At 48.9% G+C, this 26043-nt stretch overlaps 3 protein-coding genes and 1 long non-coding RNA gene across 6 annotated transcripts; 2 read left to right on the forward strand and 2 right to left on the reverse strand.

The window, feature by feature from the left end:
• Positions 1 to 31: 31 nt before the first annotated feature.
• On the reverse strand, positions 32 to 12932 carry HGSNAT (heparan-alpha-glucosaminide N-acetyltransferase; the record flags this gene model as incomplete). The annotated part of the gene is made up of 17 exons (XM_082314876.1): positions 32 to 1352; positions 2384 to 2496; positions 2636 to 2706; positions 2823 to 2900; positions 4210 to 4296; positions 4443 to 4569; positions 5171 to 5292; positions 5949 to 6064; positions 6433 to 6593; positions 7475 to 7505; positions 8136 to 8212; positions 8685 to 8791; positions 9890 to 9959; positions 10611 to 10680; positions 11640 to 11761; positions 12274 to 12413; positions 12693 to 12932. The coding sequence occupies 17 exons, from the start codon at positions 12930 to 12932 to the stop codon at positions 1171 to 1173; spliced, it is 1914 nt and encodes a 637-aa protein (XP_082171002.1). The 3' UTR covers positions 32 to 1170.
• Positions 12933 to 12972: 40 nt separating this feature from the next.
• Positions 12973 to 17186, forward strand: POMK (protein O-mannose kinase). The gene is made up of 2 exons (XM_082315634.1): positions 12973 to 13594; positions 14136 to 17186. Exons 1-2 carry the CDS (start codon positions 13307 to 13309, stop codon positions 14907 to 14909), a joined length of 1062 nt encoding a protein of 353 aa, XP_082171760.1. The 5' UTR covers positions 12973 to 13306; the 3' UTR covers positions 14910 to 17186.
• Positions 17187 to 17238: 52 nt separating this feature from the next.
• Positions 17239 to 22562, reverse strand: LOC309592357. The gene is made up of 3 exons (XR_014228555.1): positions 22454 to 22562; positions 20980 to 21142; positions 17239 to 17325 (listed from the first exon to the last, which is right to left on the reverse strand). It is a non-coding gene; the product is annotated as an uncharacterized lncRNA (long non-coding RNA).
• A 204-nt stretch (positions 22563 to 22766) lies between these two features.
• SMIM19 (small integral membrane protein 19) lies at positions 22767 to 25720 on the forward strand. Of its 3 annotated transcripts, XM_082316555.1 has the most exons (4): positions 22768 to 23082; positions 23174 to 23298; positions 23538 to 23791; positions 23881 to 24824. In XM_082316555.1, the coding sequence occupies exons 1-4, from the start codon at positions 22916 to 22918 to the stop codon at positions 23965 to 23967; spliced, it is 633 nt and encodes a 210-aa protein (XP_082172681.1). In that variant the 5' UTR covers positions 22768 to 22915; the 3' UTR covers positions 23968 to 24824. The 3 variants fall into 3 exon arrangements, with proteins under 3 accessions (XP_082172682.1, XP_082172681.1, XP_082172683.1); XM_082316557.1 differs by lacking the exons at positions 23538 to 23791; positions 23881 to 24824 and adding an exon at positions 24834 to 25720 and having other exon boundaries at positions 22783 to 23082; XM_082316556.1 differs by lacking the exon at positions 23881 to 24824 and having other exon boundaries at positions 22767 to 23082; positions 23174 to 23681.
• Positions 25721 to 26043: the final 323 nt, after the last annotated feature.

The raw sequence follows: 26043 nt of genomic DNA on the forward strand, positions 1-26043 counted from the left end.
AGCATTATGCTAAGGTGCGCGTCTTAGTTTTTTCCGTCTTTATACATACACAGAGGACATAGCAGGGTATTTCATGCTTTTTATTAGCACTAGTTGGGAAATCACAGCATGAGTGAATTTCCTGAATTTCCAAAAACTATTCTCTTACATTGAATTGGTCTGCTATCTCTTCCTTTTTGGCTGCCTTCTACCTGTATTGCTGGTTTTCCGATTCAGTGCCCTCACGTAAATCCATTTATAAAGAGGACTGCCTTTGCCTGAACTTTGGAAATATCCAAGTGATGATACAAAGTCAACAGGAACTGGCCTTTCTGCACTCCTAGAGTGTAGCAGATGAAACTCGGGCCTCATCCACGCTAGGTGTGTCACGCAAAGGCCCAGAACACGCACCGACGGGCTGCTAACCCTGTAGCAGCAGCGTGCGGATTAACAAGCCAATAGAAGAGATCTCGGGCAGCAGGCTTCAGCAGGATCCTAAACGTAATGTTTTGATCCAAGACCAAACTGGAAGAACACAATGAAGAACAATCAATCAGGTGAGTCACCGCTTTGGGCAGCACGCTGTAGCCCAGCCGGGCCCCTGAGCTCCCCCAGGCAGTCACTGCGCCACCAACCCAAGTGCAGGGCTGAGGATGCTGCCGGTGCTCCTCAGCCAAAAAGGCGGCCGAGCTAAATGTGTGCCAGCAGCCAGGGTGGCACAGGCGTGCGGCAGGTGCCAAGGGTACCTGCAGACCCCAGGCCACGTGGGTTAGAGGGGGCCTCGCCAGATGCAACGACTGTTACCACAGTCCCGTTCTGATAACCCCTTGCACTCACCACCCAGATCCCTTGCAGTTCCTTTCGGAAGCACCGTCAGGCTGTCTTTGACTGCCCGACTCTTGCAATGTGTTCAGTTTCTCTATATGAAGGAGGGAGATCAGTAAAATATTTACAAAATACAGAAAACAGAAAGAGAGCAACTGCAGCAGACTAGTCAGTTTTTGCTAAATAGGAAAATACTGTCCCTTAAGTCACATAAAAGTCTTCATGACAACTTCCATGGCACTGTAAACTTGAACTAGTATCCCTTTTTAGTAATTCAGCCTAGCACGAGTGGCAGTATTTCAGGGTAATCCACCTGACGCACTTGCCCCATCAGAATCTAGGCCCACGACACCTTGACCGCCCCTATCAGATTTTCCAGAATATCCTTTTCCTGTAAAGTAAATACGATATTATGACCCAAAGAGTTGTCGCAGTGAGGTTTTGAGTCAGATGCTCTGCGTGGGATTGACTGTCTTGCATCTTCCACTTAAAAGGGAAATAGTTTTCAAACACTTCGTGTCCAGTGTAGACCAGGATTGAGTTCATTCCTGAAAGCAAGCACAGGTCATACCATCGGAAGGAGCAGGCGTGAGCTCGCTTCAGAGTAAGCAGGCAGAGGCACGCCAGGCTTGTGACACAGAGTGGCACCGAGACAACAGCAGCTCATCACAACAGCTGGTGTTACTTGCCCAAAGATGCTACACGCATGGGTTTTCAAATACAGTCTGAGGGGTTCTCTCCCCCAAAACTTTCATTGAAAAGAAATACAGACAACCTATACGCTAAATTGAAAATACAACCAAATCAGTATCCTGCAATTTTATTGACGAGAATAATCACAGTTATTGTCTTCAGGGCGGCCAAGTGCCAACCCTTTTGGTCAGATCTGTTGCCTTTACAAACAAATGCTGACTGCCCTTCAAAGCTCTGGGATTTCTGGTAGGGGATACGATACCATGCTGGCACCCTACCCCTCTTCCTGTCCGGACACCAGGCACCAAAGCTGCTGAAAGGTTCCCTCTGCTGTGGGTTTGCATTCCCTACTCGGATGTTTGTCAAGAGCCCGGTGTGGTTAGAACCGCAGTGGGATGCTCTGGGAGACAGGCTTATCTAAATACACAGAGGCAGAACCTACACGGCTGCCCGAGGGATTTCGTCTTCCACATCTTCAGAAGTGGTATTACTCTGTCGACAGGCCTTTGAGTTTCCCACTAGGTTACCCAAGTCTCAGCAGTCCTTTCCAAAACCAGCTACGAACCAGCTGTGGTATTTTGCTTGGTACTAGGCAGCTGTTCCCGGGGACCTTAACTCGAGACCCAACTGAGAACGGTCATTTGGCAATAGCAGCTTCCAGCCCTCTCTTAAAGACCTGACAGTCCCTCTCTCCTAAATACCTGGTTTCGAGCGTCCCAGTTCTACGCAAAGATTCGGCTCAAGTTAATCATTCTGGCATCCTTCAGCTTACCTCATTCTAAATCCCAACTCTTTTAAAGACAAGGGAAGTGCAGAAAACGTAAAAGGATAGTACCAGTGCAGAAAGAACTGGAAGGAATACGTTTCTTGCCGTGATTTTACTGACCTGGGTAGAAAAATGGAGCGCCCGACCAGAGTCTCTTGACATCCACAAGGTAATAGATCAGCAGTAAGAGGATGAAGGCAAAGCAGCTCATGGTCGTCACGTACGATATTGACCTACACACATTTTCAGTAGAACGATTATTTAGGGAACTATGTGATACAGACAGATCTCAATATAAGAAAGGCAGAACATTCTCCAAGGTAAAATGGTACTGTAACAAAATCATACTAGAAGTTGTATCTCTTTGCTTACCATAAGTTCTTGTTTACGGGAATAAACCCTTCTTCTTTAGAACATTTTGTCAAGATAGCAGAAATGATTCCCTGAAATAGAAAGTTGCTAAAGTTTATATAACCACTGCAACATGTTTCAGAAATACTAAGTTTGCGTTGCATAAAAATACATGTCTATGCAAGAGCTACATAACTATTTGTCTTACCATTGCTATGCTCCATATGAAGAACCGAGTCATAATTTGTTTGTGCTGGTCTTTGTAGAACAAGATAATTTTTCCTGCCTAATATAAAAAGAATACAAAAAATGACTTAATGCCCATAAATGTAACTACATTTCGGGAGCCAGATACATTTGCCAACGGCTACCTGTGCTAAGACAGAGAACACGAATAGGGTTTATATCAACTAAGTGGCTGAAAGGCTCGGCATGGGAACTCTTTGCAAAGAATGGACACAGATGGGGAAAATATGTAAATGTAACCCACTCAGCAATAGAGGTGCACCTTTTCTCCCTTCCCTACTAGGTTAACACTGAGGAAGGGGACGAGCAGCTTTGTTAGGTGAACACAATGTGACTCGAGCTCCACCTCCATCCGCAAGCGTTGCACAAAGGAACGACACCGCGTCGACTCCCCAGCCAGCCCCGACCGCTTCTCCACAGCGCCACGTTGCACCCTGGCCTGCTCGGAGCACGTGCTCCTTTTCACACACCACTAAGAAGTGTGTCCTGATGACTCGTGCCTCAGCGTCACGCTGCTGTTCCAAGCTCTGCCCCGCAGTTTTTGGTTTCTTTATTTAAGGCTGAGACTGGTTCTAACAAAACGTTTTCCAGAGCAATGCTTTCAGGCTGACTTAGCCTGAGGTGAGTGTCAGAGAAGTGGAATCTAACCTGGCAGTAGTTTTTGCCCGGTGCTACATGCGGTAACATTCCTTTCCCAGCACAAGAGTTTCAGTTTGGTTAACAGCTGCTGCCCAGACAGAAAAGCCAGCGATGACTAACTAGAGCTTCATCAAAAAGCGCCACGATACCCTATTTTAAACACGGTGGTGAGCTGTGAGCTTTGGATGTTGGTAACACTAATGTGAACCCCTGCCTCCCTCGTGTCTGGGAAGGTGAGCACACCCGTAGCACCTACGCAAGACGGCTAACACTGCACGTCAAGCAGAAAATTGGCAGCGGGGAACATGTACAGCTGCCACCTTTAAAATCACACGTTTAAAATGAAGCTGGGAAGTCCATGCATCTCTTGGCCCTGTTTTCCAACATGCAGAGCCAGCCTACTCCCAGCATAAGCCCAACCTTAAAACAAGCAAAGGAAGTTTCCGGGTGGATATTTTGCAAACTTCTTGTGTCCATCCCTTACAAAAACTGAGGAAAAAGTCTTGGTTTATCTAATGCAAGCTACTGCCAGGTTAGATTCCACTTCTCTGACACTCACCTCAGGCTTAGTCAGCCTGAAAGCATTGCTCTGGAAAACGTTTTGTTAGAACCAGTCTCAGCCTTAAATAAAGAAACCAAGTTGACTCCCCACTTCCAAGATTCCTTCAAATCTTCCCATTATAGCACACAGCCAGAAAGAAAAGAGGTACCTGCAGTCCCAGAAATGCCATAAAAATGGTATTTATGGTCCCCAGGATCCCTTCAGGATCATATGGCATCGTTGTTTGGTAAATCACCTTAGAGAGAAAACAGTTGTTACTGGGCACCTGAGCAACCAATCTCCTTTCTCTTCCCCCCCTGCATGCATCATTCCCAAGCCTCTCCTGACAGCTGTGTTCAGTGCTCGCCCGCGGCTTCATGCTGCAAACCAAAAGCTACTTACACTTGAAGAGGGATGCTGATATATATGCTTTTCTCCAAGAAGCAAACGATCAATGTAACCAGCCGCTCCTCCAGTGCAGTTGGGATACTTTCCAAAGTCTCCAATGCCCCCAGGACCAAGATAGCCCCTAGGACAGAAGCAAACAGGGTACGGCACAAAGCGCTGGTACGCTCCACCGGAATAGTAGCTGGTCCAGTGGCCCAGCACGCTAAACGCTCGGATGTTTTCCCTGGCCAGAGGCACACAGTGAAACACAGGTCCTACGTGACAGCTAGCTGGTGGCCACCCTGTTTTGATCATCGCAATGCCATGGGCAGCTGGGTGATGAGGGGACAGGCGGGATTGGGAGCCTAAAGCAATGCTTCAGTTCAGCCCTGGCTACCCAGCCGGCTGCTCCACTTGCTCTGCAGGTGCTGACTCTTTAAAGGGGCAAAGACAGAGACAGGGATGACATTGCGATGATCGTGTATTGCTGTACACACACCTCAGGTAGATTTTAGTCCTCTTCTTTAGATAGAGGGGAACAATGATGTCACCTTTGTAACACCTGGTAATCTAATACCTAAGTAAAGAAAGATTTTTCATATGATGAATGCTTCCCTTAATCCCGCTGGCCTAAAAGCTCTCCTCGTCGTTCTTTCCCTGCGGCTAATAAAACGTATGTTGTACTCCGTGGAAGAAAAACAATCCGATGCCCCATAGAAAGTAGTCTGAGCGCACGGTCTTACCTGGGACAACCTGGCACTGGTAACAAAAAGGTCAGGCAGAGCCAAACCGCTTCTAACATCAGAATGAAAACCCACTGTGGCCAATAGGGGAGAATATCCTGCAGAGCAGGACATGGCGTCTCCTGCGGGAGATGGAGGGAGGCGGGCGTTAGCTGGCAAGTGAAAACCATGCCCTTGGGGACATCCCGTACTTGTCGTTACAAAAGGGGGTTCTACCAATAGACCTTTCATCTGGACAAATGATTTCCAGACACTTAGTCACTTGGGGGAGGGGGAGAAACAAACCAAAACAAAAGCCCACAATGTTTTTTAGCTTGGAAAATGTCAAAAGGAATTTTGATTCATGAGGAGAACAAAAGCCTTTTGGGAAAACAGACTCCAGAAAGGCCAAAAAGCAATATTACTTTCCCCTGCTGTGAAAAAACACTGCCAAAATTAACTGGGCAAAACACAGGCCACAGGACTTAGCATAGAGATGCCTGTCCCTGGGGTCCTTTGGTGGTGGAAAGTCACCAAAAGCGCCTGGGAATGCCTGCTTCTACGCACCATCTGAATGGATCGGTGAAATCCTCAAATACGGCAAAGCTAGATGTGATAAAATGCAGACTGGCACACTGAAGGGTGCATGTTCCCCAAAATTTTTGCCAGGCCACACTGCACGTCAGATAAGATGCCACATGTTTTCTCAACATTTCTCAAGTGTTCTTTGTGCCCAAACAAGAGCAAAAGCTCCCAAACCCCACTCCAGTATCACTTGTCATCTCCCCACATAACTCACCAAGGTCCCACTCTCAGCCCCAGCTCTTGTAGACACGAGTTCGAGAGCAGCAACCACCAGGTACGTGAATCCCAGCCTCTGGAGTACCCCAGGAATACGCAGATCATCCCAGGACACTGAAATACATGCAAGCAATGTGGAAGAGGAGCAGACATGGGCTCTTCTGCAAATATGAAAGCTACCCTTCTCCAGGGAGAGCCGAGACCCGCTGCACCTGCAGGTACAAGGGACACCTCCACTCTGCCACCTCGCTTTCTGTAAATCATAACCCTGGGAAAGCCACCACTAAGAGGATAAACAGCGGTCAGCACAGGGGTCAAACAGAGAGAAGCGCATCAGTGCAGAACTGAACAGCACTCCACAGGATGCCATCAAACTGCCACCATGCAACTGACCAGTACAGCAAGGCTGACGCTGTTTTCTCAACAGCCCAGCCAGGAACAACAGTTGCAGAAATAGAAGGAAGAGAGCAAGTTCCACTCACATGGTCCAAGGCAGTAATTGGGATTCACAACTATGATTCCCAGCAGGATTAGCAGACAACTCCTCCAGAGGATTTTCCCGAGCACCTTCCGCTTGGAACTTCCCCACCTCAGCATGGAGCTCAGTGACAGTGATATCGATGTCCCCATGATGAACACAAACCTGGAGAACAGAGCAGGTGGGAAATGGAGCTGACAGATGTCTCATCACACACGTGCATGACAGCAAACACTAAAGCTACCAGAGTAGCCTGCATTGGCCCAACAAAAATGCATGCATTGAGTGAAATTGGACAGCTTTATTTCCTCTGTTTGCTAGGAATTCCTAGACAACTGAGCTTGCACTATGCGACCTTTCCACCTCTTTCAGTGGTAAATTGAGGCAATAAAGTTTGGGGAAGTAATTGCATTCTGGTATTTTTGCAGCAATATATATGCCACCAAAAAACTCCATTACCCGAAATTAAATTAGCATCTTCAGAGCAGCAAAACACAAGCTGCAAATCTATGATTCAAATTCAGAACTGACCCAACTCCTCCCTTCTAGATTAGGTTCACAGTCCAAGTCCAGCCCTCGTCTTCAAGAGTAACCACAACCGGTGTATGTTTTAGAGAAGTATGCTAGGGGCAGATGGGATAACTGCTTCCCTGTAAGACGATTCTCTAGTTACAGAGAGATTAGCTTAATCCAAAATTCCCTTGGCTATTTTACCTCTGGATACACATCAGTCCAGCTTTGAATCTGGCCAGATTGACTGCCTTCAACGCAGTAGCGTGGCAGCGAGCTCCTCAGGGATACTGCAGGGTAACCCTGAGCCTCCCACTGAGATTGGGGGCGGGGGGAGGAAGGAGGATGTGGGGCAGCCAAAAGCACTTAGCTCTTCTACTGGTTCATAAGGATGATGCCGGGGCAGATTCCTATCATTCCTATCAAATTCACCCCTCCAAACACATCTCCACATGGAGGCAAGGCGCGCGCATTCTCCTTGCAGCCCTTCACATAAAGAAACACTTGATGCAGAACTATCCTTCAGGAAGACTTACCATGGAAACACCAGATCTGCCACTGTTAATCCTACAGAGAAATATGAAGGAACACATTATTTACCTCGAACCCTCCCTAAATTTTAACAACATTATTGTCGAGTTTCCAGAGGAATTGCAGGCAGCTTGCAATTATTTGATGCCTCAACATCTAAAACACGTTATAAACAAAACTTACAAATTGCTAATCATCTTGCTTCACTGCTTTTACCATTCTTCAAAAATAGGGTCAGAACTGATTGGTGTTTCTTGGGAAAGATTTCAGGGATGGGGTCCTTGCTGTCCTCCACTAGGGCAGCACGATGCCTGACCCCTTCCCCATCAGCTTGCCAATCAAGGCATTATGTTTGTACAGCATCGAGCACCATCAGCTTGACTGTGGTCATTAAACAACAGAGAAAACTTACAGATATGAACCTGTGTCAAAAATGAAAAGGTTACACACAGATGGTGATCTGAAACCAGTCCGCCACTGTGTGACAAGCGGGACTACGCACTGCTTTGCCCATTAACCTAACAGGCCAGATAGCCTGCTGAAGCAAACTGGCACAGCGTCCCAGCCTTCAGCTGAGCAACAGCTCGCTGCAGCAGCTGCAATGCTAACCATATCTAGATACTGCTACAGTTAAAACCCAGATTAACTGTCTCAATTGTACTTTACCATTCCAACTCTCATGTTTGAAGAACCAGTATTTTCCTCCTCCATAGTTAACAAACACCATAATTATAAGAGAAAGCCTAAAAAGACAACAAGAAAAACACACACAAGGTATCACATGTCGATGAAATACATATATATGAACACACAGTTAATGTTTACCCCCATTAAAACATTTCTAACTGTGAGATCTGGTTTATTTTATTTTTAAAGCAAGATTATGTACACGGTTTCCAGCTTTGCCAACCAGGAAGCAGCGTTTCAAAGATCATGGGTGGCGGTGAACCAAAGTAAGCTCCTTCACATAGCGTTTTCGCACTGAACATATGTTGTTCTTTTCCACCCTCTGCCACAACTTCAATGTTTCCTCAAACTAGATCAACTGCAAAGTGTTTTGGAAAATCCAAGAATTAAAACCTTGATTATCTTCCAAGTAAAACAGACCCCCTTGAACCGTCCATCTGCTACATATTTCCATACACTGTCAAACCGCCATTGGAAAAATCTCATTCCCCTTGGAAGAGTTGCTTTTGAGCAAGGTCTTATGCTCACCCTCGGAAAGTGTCCAGGGAACGCAGCCGCTGCCGAGAGGCTGTGCTCCACAAACGCAGGGTGGGATCACTGCTAACGGAGTCTGTTGTGTTCGGGGACCCGAGCTCCTTCAGGAACAAACCAGACACATGAAGGGCAAGTCAGCAGCTGCATCAGCTGCCTAAGGAACAGAGGTCAGCAAACTGCAAACTTTCACATACTGTGTTTGTCTTTGTTCTCCCCATCTTCCGTTTTGTTTCCCCACTTGCTACTTCTAACCCCTTCATGGCTCCACCATATTGCAGCAATATTTGCAGATGCTCCACACTCCACCTTTGACCACGGTGGCAACAACAACACAGTGAAAAAGAGCCTGTGTTTGAGACTCATGAGAGTTAGGTCCAGTCCAAATCAGCCACAGGCTTGCCGTCACTGAGTGCCGCTTTACAACACAGCTGAGCAGATCCAGTTGCTGACTCTCAAACAGAATCCGTCCCATCCCACCCCATCAGAACTTGTCTGACACCACAGAGAGACTGTTTAGAGAGGTAAACTAGCAGAAAATGAATCCTTTTAAACGCAAGAGTGGCTTCTTTCCAATCGAGTTCCCTAAATAATCAGCCCCAGTGACAGCATACAGAAGCAGACATCGCTGTAACACAGCTATGGGAAGGAACAACTACAAGAATTGCTGCAGAGCTCTGCTCTCAAGTCTTTTAATTCTAGACAGGTTTGGACTTCCTAGATGTGAAGCTCAGACTGTGATGATCTATCTATATTCTAGTACAAAACACGGCTCACACAGAAATGTCAGCTCTAGGGCTGCCAGAGAAATCTTAAGTGTAGATCCTGCTAAAATTCCTACTGTGCTGGAAGCAGACATGAAAGCTGGCATTTCTTCCTTTCCCTTACATGGTCTATGTCAGAAGGGGACAGTATTTTCACCGACAGGTTTGCTTCAAGGGAACTAAAGAGGGCACAAAGCTGTATGTTCAAGACTTGCAAGAGCTCTACTGGGAATCCACTAAACTTGTGTGGAAACCCAGTCTAGACTCTCCATTGACATAAAATTGCCTGTCTGACATCAATACAAGATCTGCCAAGGGGAACACGCACAAGGGGAAGATGATTACTAATAAACAAGTCCCTCGATGTCTAGATAAGTGTGTGTTCCTCAGAGCTGAAAACACTACAGAATGCAAATTAAAGATACTGTGGTCACTCACAGAATTAATCAGACGATCGGTTTCTCTGGGGTTCAGTTTCTTGTAAACCCAGTTTCTGACTGAATCAATTCTGAAAATTAGTAACAGTTTAAAACACAAAACAAAACAACTTTATAGCCAATTTCATCGTAATATCAACTATTTCGCAGCATAAATCAAAGGTTGGGACAGTCCCTATTTCTGTTTTCCCAGCTCACATACGTAACGCTGAGATTCAGCCAGTACCTGGGACCGCAGTTAAGTCCAGCTATGTAATTACACCGCCACAAGCTCAGGTTCAGGGGCTTTATTCTCGGGTTGTTTACAGGCAGGGATGACTCACGTCATTCGGTGCACAGGACAGAAGGCTGCATGTACTACACACGCTTAGGTCCCACTGATGCGTATTGCCGATTCAGGGCTAGACCCAGGAACAAATCACGGGAGGGTGAGGCAGGGTGTGCGCGAGCTTACAGCAGATGTCAGCCGCTCTGCAGTAACCGTTCTACGCACAAACTAACAAGGCCGCAAAATACCCCTCGAGGGAAATCGTATCACTCTGTATTTATTATCATATGGATAGCTACCGCAGCTTAACTTGTACGTGGCAACCTGATAACAGGATCTGATCTGCAGGCAGGGCTACAGCGGGACTCTGAAGCACTACCACACTACGATGCGTGTTTTGAAACTGCCAGCCCCACTTCACGTGCGAGGAGGTATTACAATACTGTTCACTTACTTCATAAAAAGGCGCCCGACAATCAGGATAGCAAGGATCCCCATGTAAACCAGGAAAGCAAAGAGAATAGCTACATGAAAGAGAGAAGAACACAACTCTATAAATGCTCTAACAAAACCATTCAGCAGCCTGGGCTTGGCCAAGTGTGACACGAACATGACAAAAAGCCCAACCCACCAATCTTCACACCACCCTCTCCATGCAATACATATCCCCATCCCGGGTCCCAAAGAAAAAAAAAAACCCAACCCAACAAAACCCCAAAACAAACCAAAACAAAAGCAGGCTAGTTTCAAAGTGCAGCTCAGCGACTGCGCATCTTGGCATAAAAAAGGCAAAATAGAACTGCACTGCATCACAAAGCAATGGTGAGGAAAGAGTCGATGTGCTATATGTTCTGAAGAAGAAACTAGAGATTTAGAAACAGCCTCAACATGAGGAAGACAGGGGAGAGGGTAATACAGCAAGTTTGCAAGCATGGAGAATTTTTCTTTACAGTTGGAAAACTGGAAGGACTGAAGAACAACTTAATGTAAAGGAAAAGAATGGAAGAGACGTAGACAAGTTTGAAACAGCCCTGGAAAAGAGATGAACAAAAAAGCAATATGTGAGGTTTAAAATTAAAAGCGCAACAACAAACAAAAATCCAAACACTGTATGAATTGTTTCCTATTTTGTGAGAGAAGTAAGGCAGATGGAAGAAGAGGGAGGATTCTGTGTACATACATAAACATTAGGGAAACAGGAACTAACTATGAAAATATTTTCCTCTGGACACATACCCACTGATTTTTCTGGGCTAACCCCTGCTGCAAAAGGGCTGTGGCCATACAGTATATCGTGTGAAGAGGCCTGATCCTGGTCAGGGCCTCAAGATGGGTATACAAAACATAAGGAGGTAAAGTGCTGAGAGGGAAGAGGAGCAAGCCCATGACACATCAGCACAGCGTGACTGGCTTTTTAGGAAGTTGGTTCTGCTGCGACACATGCAAGTTGTGGAATGAAAGCGGAAAACAGAGCATTACATACGGAGGTAGCTGTTGATAGGGCCTTCATTGACGACTAGGTCACAAGAAACAGTTTTGGTGCTTGTACTTAGGGTCTTTACCACAAGGGAATAATTGCCAAACTCTCCAAAATGATACCGAATCCTGCAAAGGATAAAGGAAACGGAACTTGCTGAGCCATCACCGCTATGTTCAAGTACCACAGCAGCATTTGGGGGGCTGTAAGCCTGAATGCTTGTAGGAAAGGCAAGCTGAAAACTGGGCCTAACAGCGTGATCTAGCAAGGAGCTGCCTGGCTCTGCCTTTGACAAGCATTACCCTCCCCTAGCCCAACACAGATGCTTTACCACACGTGCGCTGCCTACTACATCACCCGTCTTCTTGAACTACAGCCTCTCTGCAAGAGAAACCAGGCGCTCGCACGTGCCGCCTCAACACATACCGTTTCGGCTCCTGCTCGCGCCTAGATCCTTTCAGCACAATTACAATGTACAGTTACAGCGGCGGGGGGAAGACTGAGCTCTAGGTCTGAACAGTCAGGAAAAAGGAGGTGATGAGCAGGCAATAAATAGGCGCATGGCCTCAAGAAAAAAAAAATAAATAAACAAAATATAGGATAGGGCTACGCAGGTGTTCTCTGTGGCCGGGCCACGTACTTGCAGAGCTCTCCGTCACCCACAGAGCCGTTGAGCAAGAGGGTGAGTGGATGCTGGGTATCGACCGCTACTGCCGCCGCGCCCGGTTTGCTCAGGCTCCCGTTGCTTGGTGGGACGAACGCCAGGAACTGGTACAAGCACTGGGGAAGGAGAGGGCGGAGGGAGCTCATTAGTGCCGAAGGAGGGTGAGAGGGGGCCCTGCCCTGCGTAGCGGCCAAGGGGAAGATGCCCAGGGGCTGGAGCAGCTCCCGCTGCGGGGCTCCCCGGCGTCCCGCTCGAAGGTAAAACCGAAGCGACCCGGCCGAGGCACCGGGAGACGCCCGACAAGCCCAGCAGCCCCGCCGAGGGCCGGGCCGTCAAGAGCGGCGGCCGGGGGTGCACGCACACGGCGCAGCCCGGCCGCGGCTCCCTCCGCTCACCTGGTGGCAGGCGCCGGAGAGGGCGGCGAGGCGGAGGCCCGGCGGGGGCAGCTCGTTGCGGACGAGCAGCAGGGCCTGGTCCATCCGCCCCGGGGGGCGCCGCTCCGCCGCCCCGCCGCGGGGCCCGGGCCCGCTCCGCTCCGGCGGGCCCTCCCCGTGCGGCTGCGTGAGGCCGGGCGCCATCAGCAGGGCGCCCAGCGCGGCCGCCGCCGCCGCCACCAGCCCCGCCGCCGCCGCCATGTCGCTGCGCTCCGCCCCGGGGCGGCGCCGCCGCCACCGCCCTGCGCGGCCGCGGCGGGGCCGGGAAGCGCCGCCGGTCCTTGCCCGCCCCGGCCGCCGGTGCTGTGTTTTCCGGGGTGAAGCGTCCCTGCCCGGGGCGGCCGGCAGCCCCGGCCCTCCCGCTCGGGAAGCCCGGGGGATGAACAGCGAGGCGAGCGTCGAGCTTGAGGCCGCCCTCCGGTCCCCGCCGCCACGCCCGGCCTTCCTCCTAGGCCGCGGGCTCAGGCCGCGCAGCTGCTGCGAGGCAAGGGCGTAGCCTGCAATGAGCGTTCCCTGGGCTGGGGAGAGGGTCCCGCCTAGCCTCCCTCTTCCACGGAGATGCAGAAGGCACGGCCATGGAAAAGAAACTGCACTTCGCTAGGAGGGAGTTTCCTCCCAGGGAGGCGTCGTCCCTCTCCTTGGCGTTACTGCTCGCCGCCGTCCTGCTCCTTAATGCCCTTCTCTACCTGTACCTCAACAAGTTTTACGTCTCTTCGGGGCGCGCCGAAGCGGACCCCGGCCTCTGCTCTTTCGGGTACTTCAGGTTGGGAGCGGCGAAGAATTGCTCCCCGTGGCTCTCCTGCGAAGCCATAAATAGGGAAGTCAGGAAACTCAAGTGTGTTGGTGAAGGCGCCGTGAAAAAGGTGAGTTTGGGTTTCTCTTCTTCTCTCCTGTGGATAAAGAGCTTTCACTGTTTGCTGGCTAATTAATGCCCGTACCGCTGTTATAATTATCCTCGCAGCAGCTAATTACTGTAGACATCCAGGGGCGTATGGCTACTGATGAGGTGCACAGAACAGGTAGGAGAGCGTGACCGGAGCCCTGGGCCACCTCCCTGACACCGAACGACATCCAGCTATGCAAGAAAAAGCACAGAGATCGGTGAAGCGCTTGTGGAGCGTGGTACAATCGTGGCAGAGTAAGACTGGCTGGTTGGGTGCTACGAAATAATTTAATTCACCTGCCTTGCCCATTCCAAAGAAAACTTAGGAACTCACGGTGTAATTACGGTGTCGGTAAGGGCTTGCTGTGACAGGTACGTGGCCCTGCCCAAAGGCTTGACTGTGCCTGGTGACTGTAATTTGCGGTTGTGACCAAGCAGTCACTTGGAGGTCAGCGGCAGCTGGTAGCAGTCCGTGGAAGAAGGCTCTCCACGTGTCTTACGTGTCTCTTGTCTGTTCTCAGGTCTTCCTTTCCGAGTGGAAGGAAAACAAAGTGGTCCTTTCACAGCTCACCAACTCAGAGCTGAAGGAGGACTTTCTCCACGGACTGAAGATGCTGAAAGCACTTCAAAGCAAGCATGTTGTCCGGCTGCTTGGCTACTGTGAGCACCAGTTCACAATCCTCACCGAGTACCATCCTCTAGGCTCCCTGAGGGGCCTGAATGAAACTCTCCACATCCCCAAGTACAAGGGCATGAACACCTGGCATCGCAGGCTGATGCTTGCTATGGACTACGTGAGCATCATTCAGTACCTGCACAGCAGCCCTCTGGGCACCTTAGTGATGTGCGACTCGAATGACCTGGACAAGGTCCTCTCTCAGTATCTCCTCACAAGTGACTTTCACATCCTGGTGAACGATTTGGACGCTTTGCCTCTTGTGAACAGGAGCGCCGGCAAGCTGGTGAAGTGCGGTCATCGGGAGCTCCGCGGTGAGTTTGTAGCTCCCGAGCAGCGTTGGCCCTATGGAGAAGAAGTGCCCTTCGAGGATGACCTCATGCCCCCCTATGATGAGAAAACAGACATCTGGAAAATCCCAGATGTCTCCAATTTTTTCTTGGGCCACGTTGAAGGAAGTGACATTGTGCGACTGCATTTGTTTGACATCCATGCAGCATGTAAGAAGAAGGACCCGGCTGAAAGGCCTTCTGCCCAAGAGGTCTTAGACACCTACAGGAAAGTTTTAACTCTGCTTATTCGGGAGGCGGCCATGCCTGGTACTAGGGAAATGTTATAGTAAATCACAAAACAAACAACATACTGAAGTTGACATCTTTCCTATTTATTTAGCTTGCCTGAAGGGCAAAATCTCTGTCCCCGAAACTGAGAAGATAAGAACAACCGAACTTGTACCTTTTGATGTAAAAAAAAAAAAAATAAATCCGCCCAATGCTGGAGTTGCACAAGGTTCCCATTGGCATGTTTAATCTATCATTAGAAGAGGAGGAGGGAGAGAAATGAAGTTGTGTGGGTGTGGGGGGAAATTTGTTCCTCAAGAAATAATAAATTTTCTTTTGCAACATTTACACAAAAACTCTTTTAAAAAAATTACAGAAAAATAGTTAAAAAAAGAAAATTGGCCCACTTTTAAACTGGTTGGCAGAGGACTGGAGAGCAGAGACCATGGCATGTCCCCTACAAGCTTTGTGCTGATTCCTGTGGCTTTGGCCCATGTCTTACCTACAAAGTCCTCACCCACTTTCCCATGGAGTAAAAGCAGTGGGTGAAGCCCGACGCCAGAGCCCCAGCAGCAGTCTCTCCCTGATGGATGGGGAATAGGTTGTTTTTGGAGCTGTACGACCATTGCTCTGTGGGCCCCGCGTCCCACACCAGCAAGAATGTGGCCAGTTAGTAAGCACGCAGATGATGCAGATCCCAAAGAGACTGCTTACAGACACGTGCTCTTGGTTTTTAAGCCTTTGCCCCGTAGTGTTCTCAGATGGGCTCAGATGAAGCTGTAAAACAGAAGTCTCTTGCTCTTTTTTAATCCACAGATGATACGCTGAGCACTTTGGAAGAGAGCTGAAGCACATATTTTTTTTCATTCTCTTACCTTTGGAAAGCTTTTGGTACCTACATGGATGCGGCAGCCTTGTACCAACAGCTGGAAAGGAAGAACAATGATGCCTTAATCCAGCAGTAGGCTCTGTTTGGTGGGATTGGGATGTACTTGTTCTCTCGGTGACAAAACAGGAATAGTATGAATGAGACACATGGACTCTACCATTACGCACCTGAGGACTTTCTGTTCTGCAGACTAGGTCTTTGAAAGACCTAAGGGCCCGAGACAACTTTCATGTTTTGACCTGAGACGTGATTTGTGAGCAGAGAAGTACATGGTCCTTTCTGCTGGAGAGTTTGGTTCTGTTCTTTGCTGTGCTGATCTTCCTCTTCACCTAAACAAGCCGTGTTATGACTGCACTGGGAACATGCAGTCGGTTTGTATACATAATGTTCAAACACATGTGTGTTCAATTGCTACCAAAGTTCTATTATAAATGGGAAAGCTTTCCTGCGGATTACTAAATTCATACCTGATTTCATACAATGCCAGCAGGAGCCCTTTAAAGGCTGCTCATTATGGCTTTCCTTTCCCTCTGGGCAGTCTATTTTCTTAAATTAGCTGATTTTTGCCATTTTTCATTTGTGTAGTCCTTCCTGGCAGTTTTCCTGCTCATGTTGTCAGGAAGCAAAGCTCAGAAGTCAGGGTCTCCAAAAGAGAACAATGATTTTGGATGCTTCATGTTTGTTTTGGACTTTGACTCAAAACACCTTAAAGAAGCCTGGGGAAAAAGAATGCTCTCTCTGTTGTAATTGTATCGTCCAGCCCATGAACTCTTGAGTTGTTATTATTAGGGTTAGAGTTCCAGCACGAATCCAGGATGTGCAACAGTTGGAAAAGCATCCTGTTACAGCTCTTCAAAGTCAGGGATCAAGCTTTGAAGGGCCAAGAGTCAAATCTTTTGCATGTGTCCCCAGCAATAACTTGTTACCTCTTGTTAGCCATCATGTATACTTGAAAGAGAAATCGGCATCTGTTGGCCGTGAAGTAAACGCACCACGCGTTTTTTATGAGAGTAGCAAGGACAGACAAGAAGAACCTGCCAGGCTTCTTATGCTGGTCTCTCTTGGTTAGGACAAGCTTCTGCTTGGATTCTTGTCCTGTTGTGTCCCTTTGCACCTTGCAAACAGCCATATTAATTTCACAGAGTGAAAAACAAATGAGGACAAATTCTGGTTCTGAGTAACTATCTTGCCGTGGAGATGTCTCTTTGTTCCTGGATGAAGTAGTTACAAATTTTTCAAGAAAAGGTGTCTCCCTAAATATTCACCCTGAGCACTGGGTCCTCCGCATGTCTCTTCCCCATTCCTTCTCCTTCAGCTTGTGTGTTGTCCAGCGTTGTATTTCAGCAGGAATAAATTACGTTTGTTCTGAATACAGCATTATGGAGCTTCGAAGTTTCTTTTTTGGGATGTTGTTTCTGTCTATCAGGAAACACTAGATGGCAGCATGAAGGTCAGCTTGGCATTAGTCATTAGCGGTTGCAGTCTCTCATGCCCAAGCATAGCCAGGATCTGGCCTTGGAGCCAGTATTTTTCTAGCAAACTTCCACAAAATCCTAAAAGATCTCATTGCATTTGCATTAGCAAGTCTGTAGTAACAAGACAGATAGATAGATATAAGGGCTGTCAGAAGAGCCGCACATGCCAGTTGAAGGGGCTACCTCCCCTTTAACTTGCTCATGGTATCTGTGTACTTTACTGTCCCTTTTAATCTCAACCTGGTGCAGCCTCAACCAAGTTTGAGTGTCACCTCCTTTCAGTCTTTCAGTAAAATCTCTTTCAGAGTTTGCACCCTCTCCATCTTTCTGTTTTTCCCCACTAACCCCTTCCACAATCTCAAGATTGGATGAATCCCATCCTTCCCACGTTTCCAGCTTCTTTTCCCTTAAAGGGAAGAGCCAAGGCCTCACGGAGAAGGAAGAAGAGGCAGGACAGCCCTACATGCAGTTGCCTCCCCTCTTTCCAATTCTCTGTGCTGGCTGTTCCTGTTTCCACCGCCAATGACAGCCTTGGATAAACATTCAGGGGCTTTGCTGCCTCAGTACAAGCAGCTCTTAATTTGTCTGGTGGAAAACATCAAAGGATGAAGAGCAGGAAGAGGCCTGTTCACAGCTGGAAGCCTGCAAGCCCCTCTCTCCTCATCCACTCCCCAGCCAGCTCTAGGCCAGTGGACATGACCTCCCCTGCCAAGACCGCCGCCACAGCTCTGCCTAACCTCAACAACAGCTGCTGGTTCCCATCTCGAGCTCAAATCAAGGGCCCCACGCTCCCTGTCCTTTCCCACAAAAGATGCTTCTCCTGGGATGGTTATTGCCAGGTTTCCTATTGTATTCCTGTTCCTCCATCCCAAAAGTCCAGCCAAAGAAGCTGCACAAAGACACAGGCCACACAAGGAGAAGGACTGCTACTGGTGCTCATCTCTTGCAGAAAACCTCTCCTTCAGAGGAGGTTCCCCAAACCACCCTAGGTGGTCAGTGTCCAGGCAGATATGGGCCCAGTGGGTGCAGGGTTTTTGTTTGCTGCCATCACCAAGATGAAGGCCTTGGGCCTGGCCCCTTGCCCAGGGACAGGACCACCCTTTGCTGAGGTCAGCGGTCTGCACCACCTTGCCTTTCCCTTTTGGCCAACACCTCCTCTGCCATCCCTGCAGCAGTCCCACAGCACGTCCTCCCCACTCCATCCGAACAGCTAGACAAAGAACCAAAGCAGAGACCATCTCCCAGACTCAAGAAATAGCACCTGGTTCCCAGACCGAACCCCCCTGGGACACTGCTCTGCCAGCAGTGGAGGAGGCAGGGCGACCTAGCCCATGCCAGCTGTGCCTGCTGACTGGCTGAGGGTGCCAACTGTGTCAGGGCACCTGGACCCACTCCTGGTATGGTATGCTGGACCCTTGGTCCGATACTGTTGCCAAAAAGAATTCCCAGTGGATTTCCCAAAAAAGTTCAGCCCTTCCCAGGTAGGTCTGTACCACAGGATACAGAATGGAAACAGCCTGCCTCAGAGCGGAGTCCCAGATTCAGTTCAAACTCACCGCTCCTTTCTTTTCCTCCTCAGAGTGATCCAAAGAATAGCACCGTCAAGGTTATCCTGTTTTCCTTTCCAAACTGCCTGCTAGCTGCAGACTCCTAGGTGGCTCAAGTCTGATGCAGCGTGTTTCCCTCTGTGTGCTCAGACTACAGCCTAAAAGCAGTTCTATAACACTAAATCCTGTGCAGGTGAGCAGCCTTTACGGCAACTCACCTGTATGTTCGACACCATCAGATGTAAAAAGTATTGCATGCACATCCACAGCAGCTGCTATGGAGGTCTGGGTAATCGCTGAGGAAATAAAATGGACACAACCTATTTAATCGAAGAGGGTTTATTTTTTTCTTTTTTGAAGGATACTTTTGAAGTCCGTGTTACTCTGTATGTAATAGAGGGGTAACGATTAAGTGTATCAGAAGTTTAGAATACCACACAAACTTTTTGAAATTCTATCACAAGCTCTAGAACAATATTTTCCTTTGGTGCCACATAAACAAAGCATCAGATCATTATCTTTGTGAAACAGAGGCAGCACTGTTTGCCAAATATAATTTGTGAGATATTTGGCAGAATTTGCAACTGTAAACCGATTCTATCATTATGACTTACCAACAGTCAAGAGACCCTGGGAACAAGAAAAAAGTGGTTCTCAAGTTCTTGTAGCATGATATAATGCGTATATTTGTAGAGTTCATCCAAATAAATTATATGCTAGATGGTACTTTTAAAAAAGAAAAAGGATTTTATGGTTTTATTTTAATTGAAATACTGTATACTTGAGAGGACCACATGATTTCCAATAATTGTAAGTCTGTGTTCTGAAGTCTATAATCCAGTATTTATCAGGATTAAATGGTGAATATTTTTACATTACAGTGATATTTATGTCTCAGCGATTTCTGATTCTGTTTAGCTCTGGGTAACTCAAAATCCATTAAAAATTATATATTTATGTATAGAGACACATATATACAGATTCTTTGGCCATAATTTTCAAAAGAACAAGCTTACTGTTAGATTCCAGCATTCACATTTTGAATATGAAATAACTGGATTTTCAAAACTGGTAATATTCAGCAGCTTTCAGTCAAATTTATAGTAGTTGCTGGATGCTAAGGACTTTTGGAAAGTTAATTCTTTCCTTGTAGAGCTGGAAGACCCTTTTCAGCAATTCTCTTGATAAATCTATGGGACTGAAGTGGGTGCTTTTATCAAGTACATGCTAGATTTCTTTGTGGAATGAACCAAGTTCCCACTTTTGAAAAAGTTGGGATTTTTTCTTTTTTATTAATTAAATCACACAGCTATGTGTATTTCTCCCCAAGAGCTGGTTCCTGTGTGGGGTTGTGTCTGACTCAGCTGAAACTCACCAGGCTTATTTGCTACTGTGTAATGTTGAAAATCTAGCCACTAAGCTTGGGTCTCCATTAGCTATGTTTTGCCAGAACAGCTTACGCCAATGCCATATATTATTATTATTATATATTATTTGTTTGGTGCCTACATGCTTTGGTCACAGGCCAGAATCCTGGAGGTCAGATGCTATACAGGCAAAGCACAAAATGACAGTCCTTTCCCTACAAGCAGCTTTAGTATAAGAAAATAGAAAACAACTGATGTCCTCATGCGTTAACAGCACAGACAAGCGTTGGTTATCCCATCCCACCTCATCCAAGCTACAAATAAATATGCTACATAATCTACATGGGCAGGTCACACCATTTCTTGTGCACATAATGACAACTGCAAGGCCTGACTTTGCTCTGACCAAATTCAACAGCAGCTTGCATTCCCATTTCTGAAGGTGTTCCAGGAGCCTAAGACTGAAACAAAAGCCCAAAAAGCTGTAACAGGAAACAACAGTGTACCAGGACAAGCTAACCTAGGCTTAGGAGTCAACCAACTTTGGTATTTGAACGAGATTCCTCAAGGAAGTCACGCAGAAGGCCTACACCCCCAGAACTCCTATTGCTACAGGCCAGCAAGTGGGAGATCACCCCTTTTTGCTAGGTTTGCAAGGCTGTCACACTCACGGCAGCTCCAAATGTTGTGCTCCTCAACCTAACCCTGTCCTACCCACTGCTTAACATCTGCTAACTTCAGAGGGGTACGTGGGGGAAGAAAAGCTCTCTCTGCCTATCTTCTAGGTTGGGGGTGGGTGGATTATCTGAGACTTAAATCGAGCATTTAATTAAATCAAACCAATCAGGCACCTGCTGAGTGAGGCAGAGTGTTCCTGCGTGCTGGAGGCTGCAGAGAAAACCCCGAGACCCGAAGTCAGGCTGTGCAGATGTGGGCCTCGGTCTCCACCAGATGGGAAGCCGGGGGCAGAGTCCTGGGGCGTTCCAGCCCCGTCACGGGTTGTCCAGGGCAGAGCTGTGGGGTTAATACAAAAAGTGCCTTTAGATACAGCTTAAACACCGCTTCTCTACACCCTGTATGAGGGAGCCTGATCTCTACTCAGGTCTAGAGGTAGTAGTGAAATATAAAAAGCACCCAAGTTACTTATGTTCATTCTTTCCACTTTTCTTCCAGAGACGTGTAATGCTTTCTTGTCAGGCACGTTAGCAGAAAAGTTCAACATACTAAAAAAGCAAACAAAAAGCCTCAACTTCACGAGAAACTCCTTAAAATCCCTGTAAAATCATGCTTAATTAACTGTCTTGTGTCATGTTGCGTAAGTGATAGGCTTTTTTTTTTCTCTTAGTGGTTTCCACAGTTCTGTGCATGGGTGCCATCCCGATTTAATGACCTAGAATTATGTCTAATTGCTGTCCTACTCTTCTTTCCCACACCATGTGGGGCAAGGAACTTTTCTCATGATAACAGTGCCTTAGCTTTTTGGTTTTTTATATTGTCGTTTTCACTGATATCCTTTTATGCCCTGATCTGAGGCCTCTTAAAATGAATCTGTTCCATAGCGTGGAAAGAGAATGGACTTGGCACATCTTGCACTGAGAAAATGGCTCCCCAAAGGACGCAGTTTCTCCAGGCTGTCGGGACATTTGCAAAGCGAGTGCCATCCAAGCGAGGTGTCTAGACTCCCTCTACTCAGTAAGGGGTCAGAGCACTTCCCGGGCACAGGAGGACTCATTCTGAATGTTCGACATAGGTTAGATAAATCATGCCCTAAAAACACCTGGGTTTTCCCCTTATTGTCTTATAAAGGGTGAAGACAAATAACCGCAACATAAGCACACACCCCAAATATGCGTAAAGCAAAGGGAGATGAACCATGATGTATACGTTGTAATAGTTCGAGTATCTGAAGGAAGATATGGAAAAAGGAAATATCAGGGCCACAGGTGGACAGAAAGAAGCAGGGGGAGAGGACAAAGGACAGCACACCTAACCTATCGTGTAGCTCAAACGTGCCACACCAGGCGGTACAAAAAACAAGTGGATATGCATGTTAGAACGTCCTCTGCCCAGTTAACCCGCATCTCCTTAGGCAGTTCTGACGACTTTTCAAGTTTCTAAGCTGAAACGCTTGCTCTGCTCCACCTTTTCCGCCAAAGCATCATCCTAGGATTGTGCTTTCGGGCATCGGGAGCATACGGAGCATAGGAGTAAGCGATGTTGCTCCCGCATCTGAGCACCCAGCAACTCCCATTTTGGCACCAAAAAACAAACAAACAAAAAAGGCAGGCAAGATTTTTCGGCCAGCGCCGTTTCTACTTTGACAACCTGAACTGCCAGATGCAGCTCCTGCGTGGAAAGGGAGAGCTCCCGGCAATCCCACCCTCTTTTCCTCTCGACGCTGAGCCGCGCCCCACACGACCGGGGGCACCGGCACCGGCGGCGGGCGAGGGCGCTCCCGGCCGGGCGCCCGCCGGGCCGCTGAATTCACACCTCTGCCGGCCCTCTGCCCCCGCCCGCCCGCCCCCCCTCCGGCGCTGGCACCGCGAAAGCAAGAAGCCTGCTACCGCCCCGGGGAGACGCTGTCGCCCGGCTACGTCCCCTGCCGCGGGGCGGCGGCCAGCGGGGAGAGAAAAGGCGGGGGGGGGGGCGGCCCGAGGCCCCCGCCGCCCCCGCGCGGGGCCACCCCGAGATGGCGGCAGGGAGGCCGAGGCGCGGCGCCTCACGCCGTCCCCGACAGCTCGCCTGACGTCACTTCCCGCCGCCCGCCCCTCACGGCCGTTCTCCCCCATGGCGGCGGCGGCGGCGGCGGCGGGGGGGGCAGGCGGCGGCGGCTCGGCGGCGCTGGGCGACGGCGGCGCCATCGACTACTCGGTGCACGAGGCCTGGAACGAGGCCACCAACGTCTACCTGCTGGTGGTGCTGGCCAGCCTCGCCCTCCTCGTCTACGCGCGGCGGTGAGGGGGCCGCGGGCGGGGAGCGGGGCGGCGGGGGCGCACGGGAGCCGGCGGGGCCGGGCCGCTCACCGCCTCGCCCCCCGCTTCGCAGGAACAAGAGGAGAATCCTGCGCATCTTCACCCTGCCCCCGGCCGCCGAGACGCCGCCCGAGCCCAACTTCTACGACAGCGTGAAGAAGATCCGCCTGCGGCAGCAGCTGGAGATGTACTCCATCGGTGAGTCGGGGGGAGCGGGGGGCCCCCCGGGGCCTGCCGGCGGCCGGGGGCCGCCCCCGCAGCGGCGGCCTCGAGCCCGCCGGCCCTCGTGCGGCGGGGACGGCAGGGCGGAGCCCCGGCCCGGCGGCGCCCTGCGGGCGGGGGTCCCGCAGCGGCGCGGGTCGCGGGGCCGAGGCCTGCGGAGGTGAGGCAGCGGCCGCGCCCGCTGCCAAAACGAACCCGGTGTCGAAGCGAAACAGAGGTGGGAGCGTCCGAAGGAGTCACCGGTCTGTGCAGCCGGGGGAAGAGGAGACCGAGGGGAGGCCTGACCGCGGCCGGCAGCTTCCTCACGAGGGGAAGAGGAGGGGCAGGCGCTGGTCTCCCCTCCCTGGCGACCAAGGATAGGACCCGAGGGAACGGCAGGAGGCTATGCCAGGGGAGGTGTAGGTTGGACGTCAGGAAAAGGCTCTTCACCCAGAGGGTGGTGGAGCACTGGAGCAGGCTCCCCCGGGAGGTAGGCAGGGCGCCAAGCCCGACGATATTCAAGAAGCGTTTGGACAACGCCCTCAGACATGTGGTGTGAATTCTGGGGTTGCTGTGCAGGGACAGGAGTTGGACGCGATGATCCTTGCGGGTCCCTTCCAACTCAGGACATTCTATGGTTCTATGAAAACGTGGATGGATTTGTAAAAGTTGAGAGGACTGTGGAATCACGAGTAATTCAACTTCATAAATTGAAAATAAATGAGAACTTTACTGTACCAACAAGTGTTGCCGCTCCCATCTTAATGTTGAAGGTCAGGATGGAGGTAGGAAGGAGCCCCATGTCTGTGAAACTCCAGAGGTCCAATTCAGAGAAACACCTGTACTTGCTTCGCATCTGCCATACCTGCATGCCTAGAGGGAATATGGGCAAGAAATACCTAATGAGTTGAAACCACCTTTTAAATGTAAAGATCTAATGTAAAGATTCTTAAACCAGGCCATTGCATTCTGTAGGAACAAAAAAGGATGTGCTTCCTACAGAGGAATGCCTGCTGGCATTCATTGTTCGTGTTTGTTCCACCGCACACAACTCTTTGATCTCCCTTTGCCTTGCTAACCAGATTAATTTTGAAGTCAGTGTAGTTGTTAGCTTGTGGCTTGCATGTTGTGGAGGAGATGAGTGATGTGGAGATCAACCGTGTGACTAATGAGTCGTTCAGGTCATCTGTAATAGTACTTCTGAAGCCATAGTCTTTAATTTTTTTTTTTTAAATGAAAGGACCTGAGTGGAATCATAGTTCTCTGCCATTAATTTACTGACCTTTTGCCGTGACCCTACTGTTCAGCCTTTCCAAGACCGTATGCTAAAGGCCTAGTTCCACGCGGTGACTGAAACTTCCCTTTGTGTGGCTAAGCAGTGCAGTTACATTCTCTAATCTCAAGTCTATTTCTTGATTGTTATCATACTTATACGTGTATATATAGAGATATGTATACACGCACACACATATATATATACATGTGTATAATAAATGGTATAATCGGTGTTGATTGGTGTTTCTTTTTTTCAGCAAGGAAGTATGAACAGCAGCAGCAGCCACCAAAACAGACTGAAAGCGTACAGCTCTCAGTGGAGTGAAGCCCACAGTTGTAGGAACTCAGGATATATTTCCAGTGCTGATGATAAGAGTCAGTGTGGAGCTATTTTCAATGCCTCTTAGTTGGTACATAGCTGAAGGCAAGGGGGAAAGGAAGGGGACTCTCCTAAAAACTTTGTTCTCAGGAGCTTTTATCTGAGCCCTGTGAAGTAAACCGAGTGCCTACTGAAACATGCAGCATGGAAGTACCCAACATGGGGCAGACCTGCTCGGAGAAACCTCCGAGGGTAGAGAAGTGCAGTCTCACCAATGTTTTAAATTATTTCTCTCTCTGCCGGCACGTTGGAAATCAGCTCCTACCCTCTCTGGTAATGGCACCCCAGAGAAAGCAAGGCAGTACCTGTCTGCCAGGAAACCCTTTCCTTCCTCGATCACGCGTTGTTGAATTTGCTGAACGCGTTCAGTAAATGTGAATGAAGATTCTGTGGCCGTACTGCCTAGCGGAGGTGAACAGCATCGAGAGCCCGGAGCGTCGCTGGCGGTAGCGCAGAAAGATTCTGCTCCCTCGTGTTTATACGGGGGCTGCGTATGCAATACTGTGAACCTTTCCTGGAGAAACTTTGAGAAGTACACAGTGAATTGCATGTCTGGAAGACACTGAAAGCAAATACTATGATGTTAATTGAAAGGTGGTTAACTTAATTTAGTGAAATTGCTTTAAAAAATGGGATCGCCTATAAATATTTGTGTAAACAGAAAGAGCTTATCCAGAAGAGACATCACACCCCAGTTACTTTTTTCTTTCTAGGTAAAATCAGTTAAAGAATACTGCAGAAATGACTTCTTAATAAAAGCATCTAATCATGAAAACTACTTGAAGCTGTATCATGCTGTAATTCCTAACGTTACGTGAGGCGAGCAGGCCGAGCGGCGGACAGAACGCTAACCAACAGCGGGGAGCTGAGAGCGTATGCCCAGGACGAGGGTTTTTTCCCCAATTCTGTGCTAAAATACGTGAGGCCTGGGAGCAGCGGCAGGCAGCCCCGCAGTTCCATTCAGATACGAGGACGCTTGGCTGTGTTCACCCAGTCCTCCGTACTAGACTGAAACTCCCCGCAGCTCAGCGTCCGCAGGGGCAGGGCGGTCAAACGTCCCCCGGGCCGCGCCGGCGGCGGCAGGCGGC

This window comes from Platalea leucorodia (assembly GCF_965183815.1).
Source record: "Platalea leucorodia genome assembly, chromosome: 6".
NCBI classification, from domain to species: Eukaryota; Metazoa; Chordata; class Aves; order Pelecaniformes; family Threskiornithidae; genus Platalea; species Platalea leucorodia.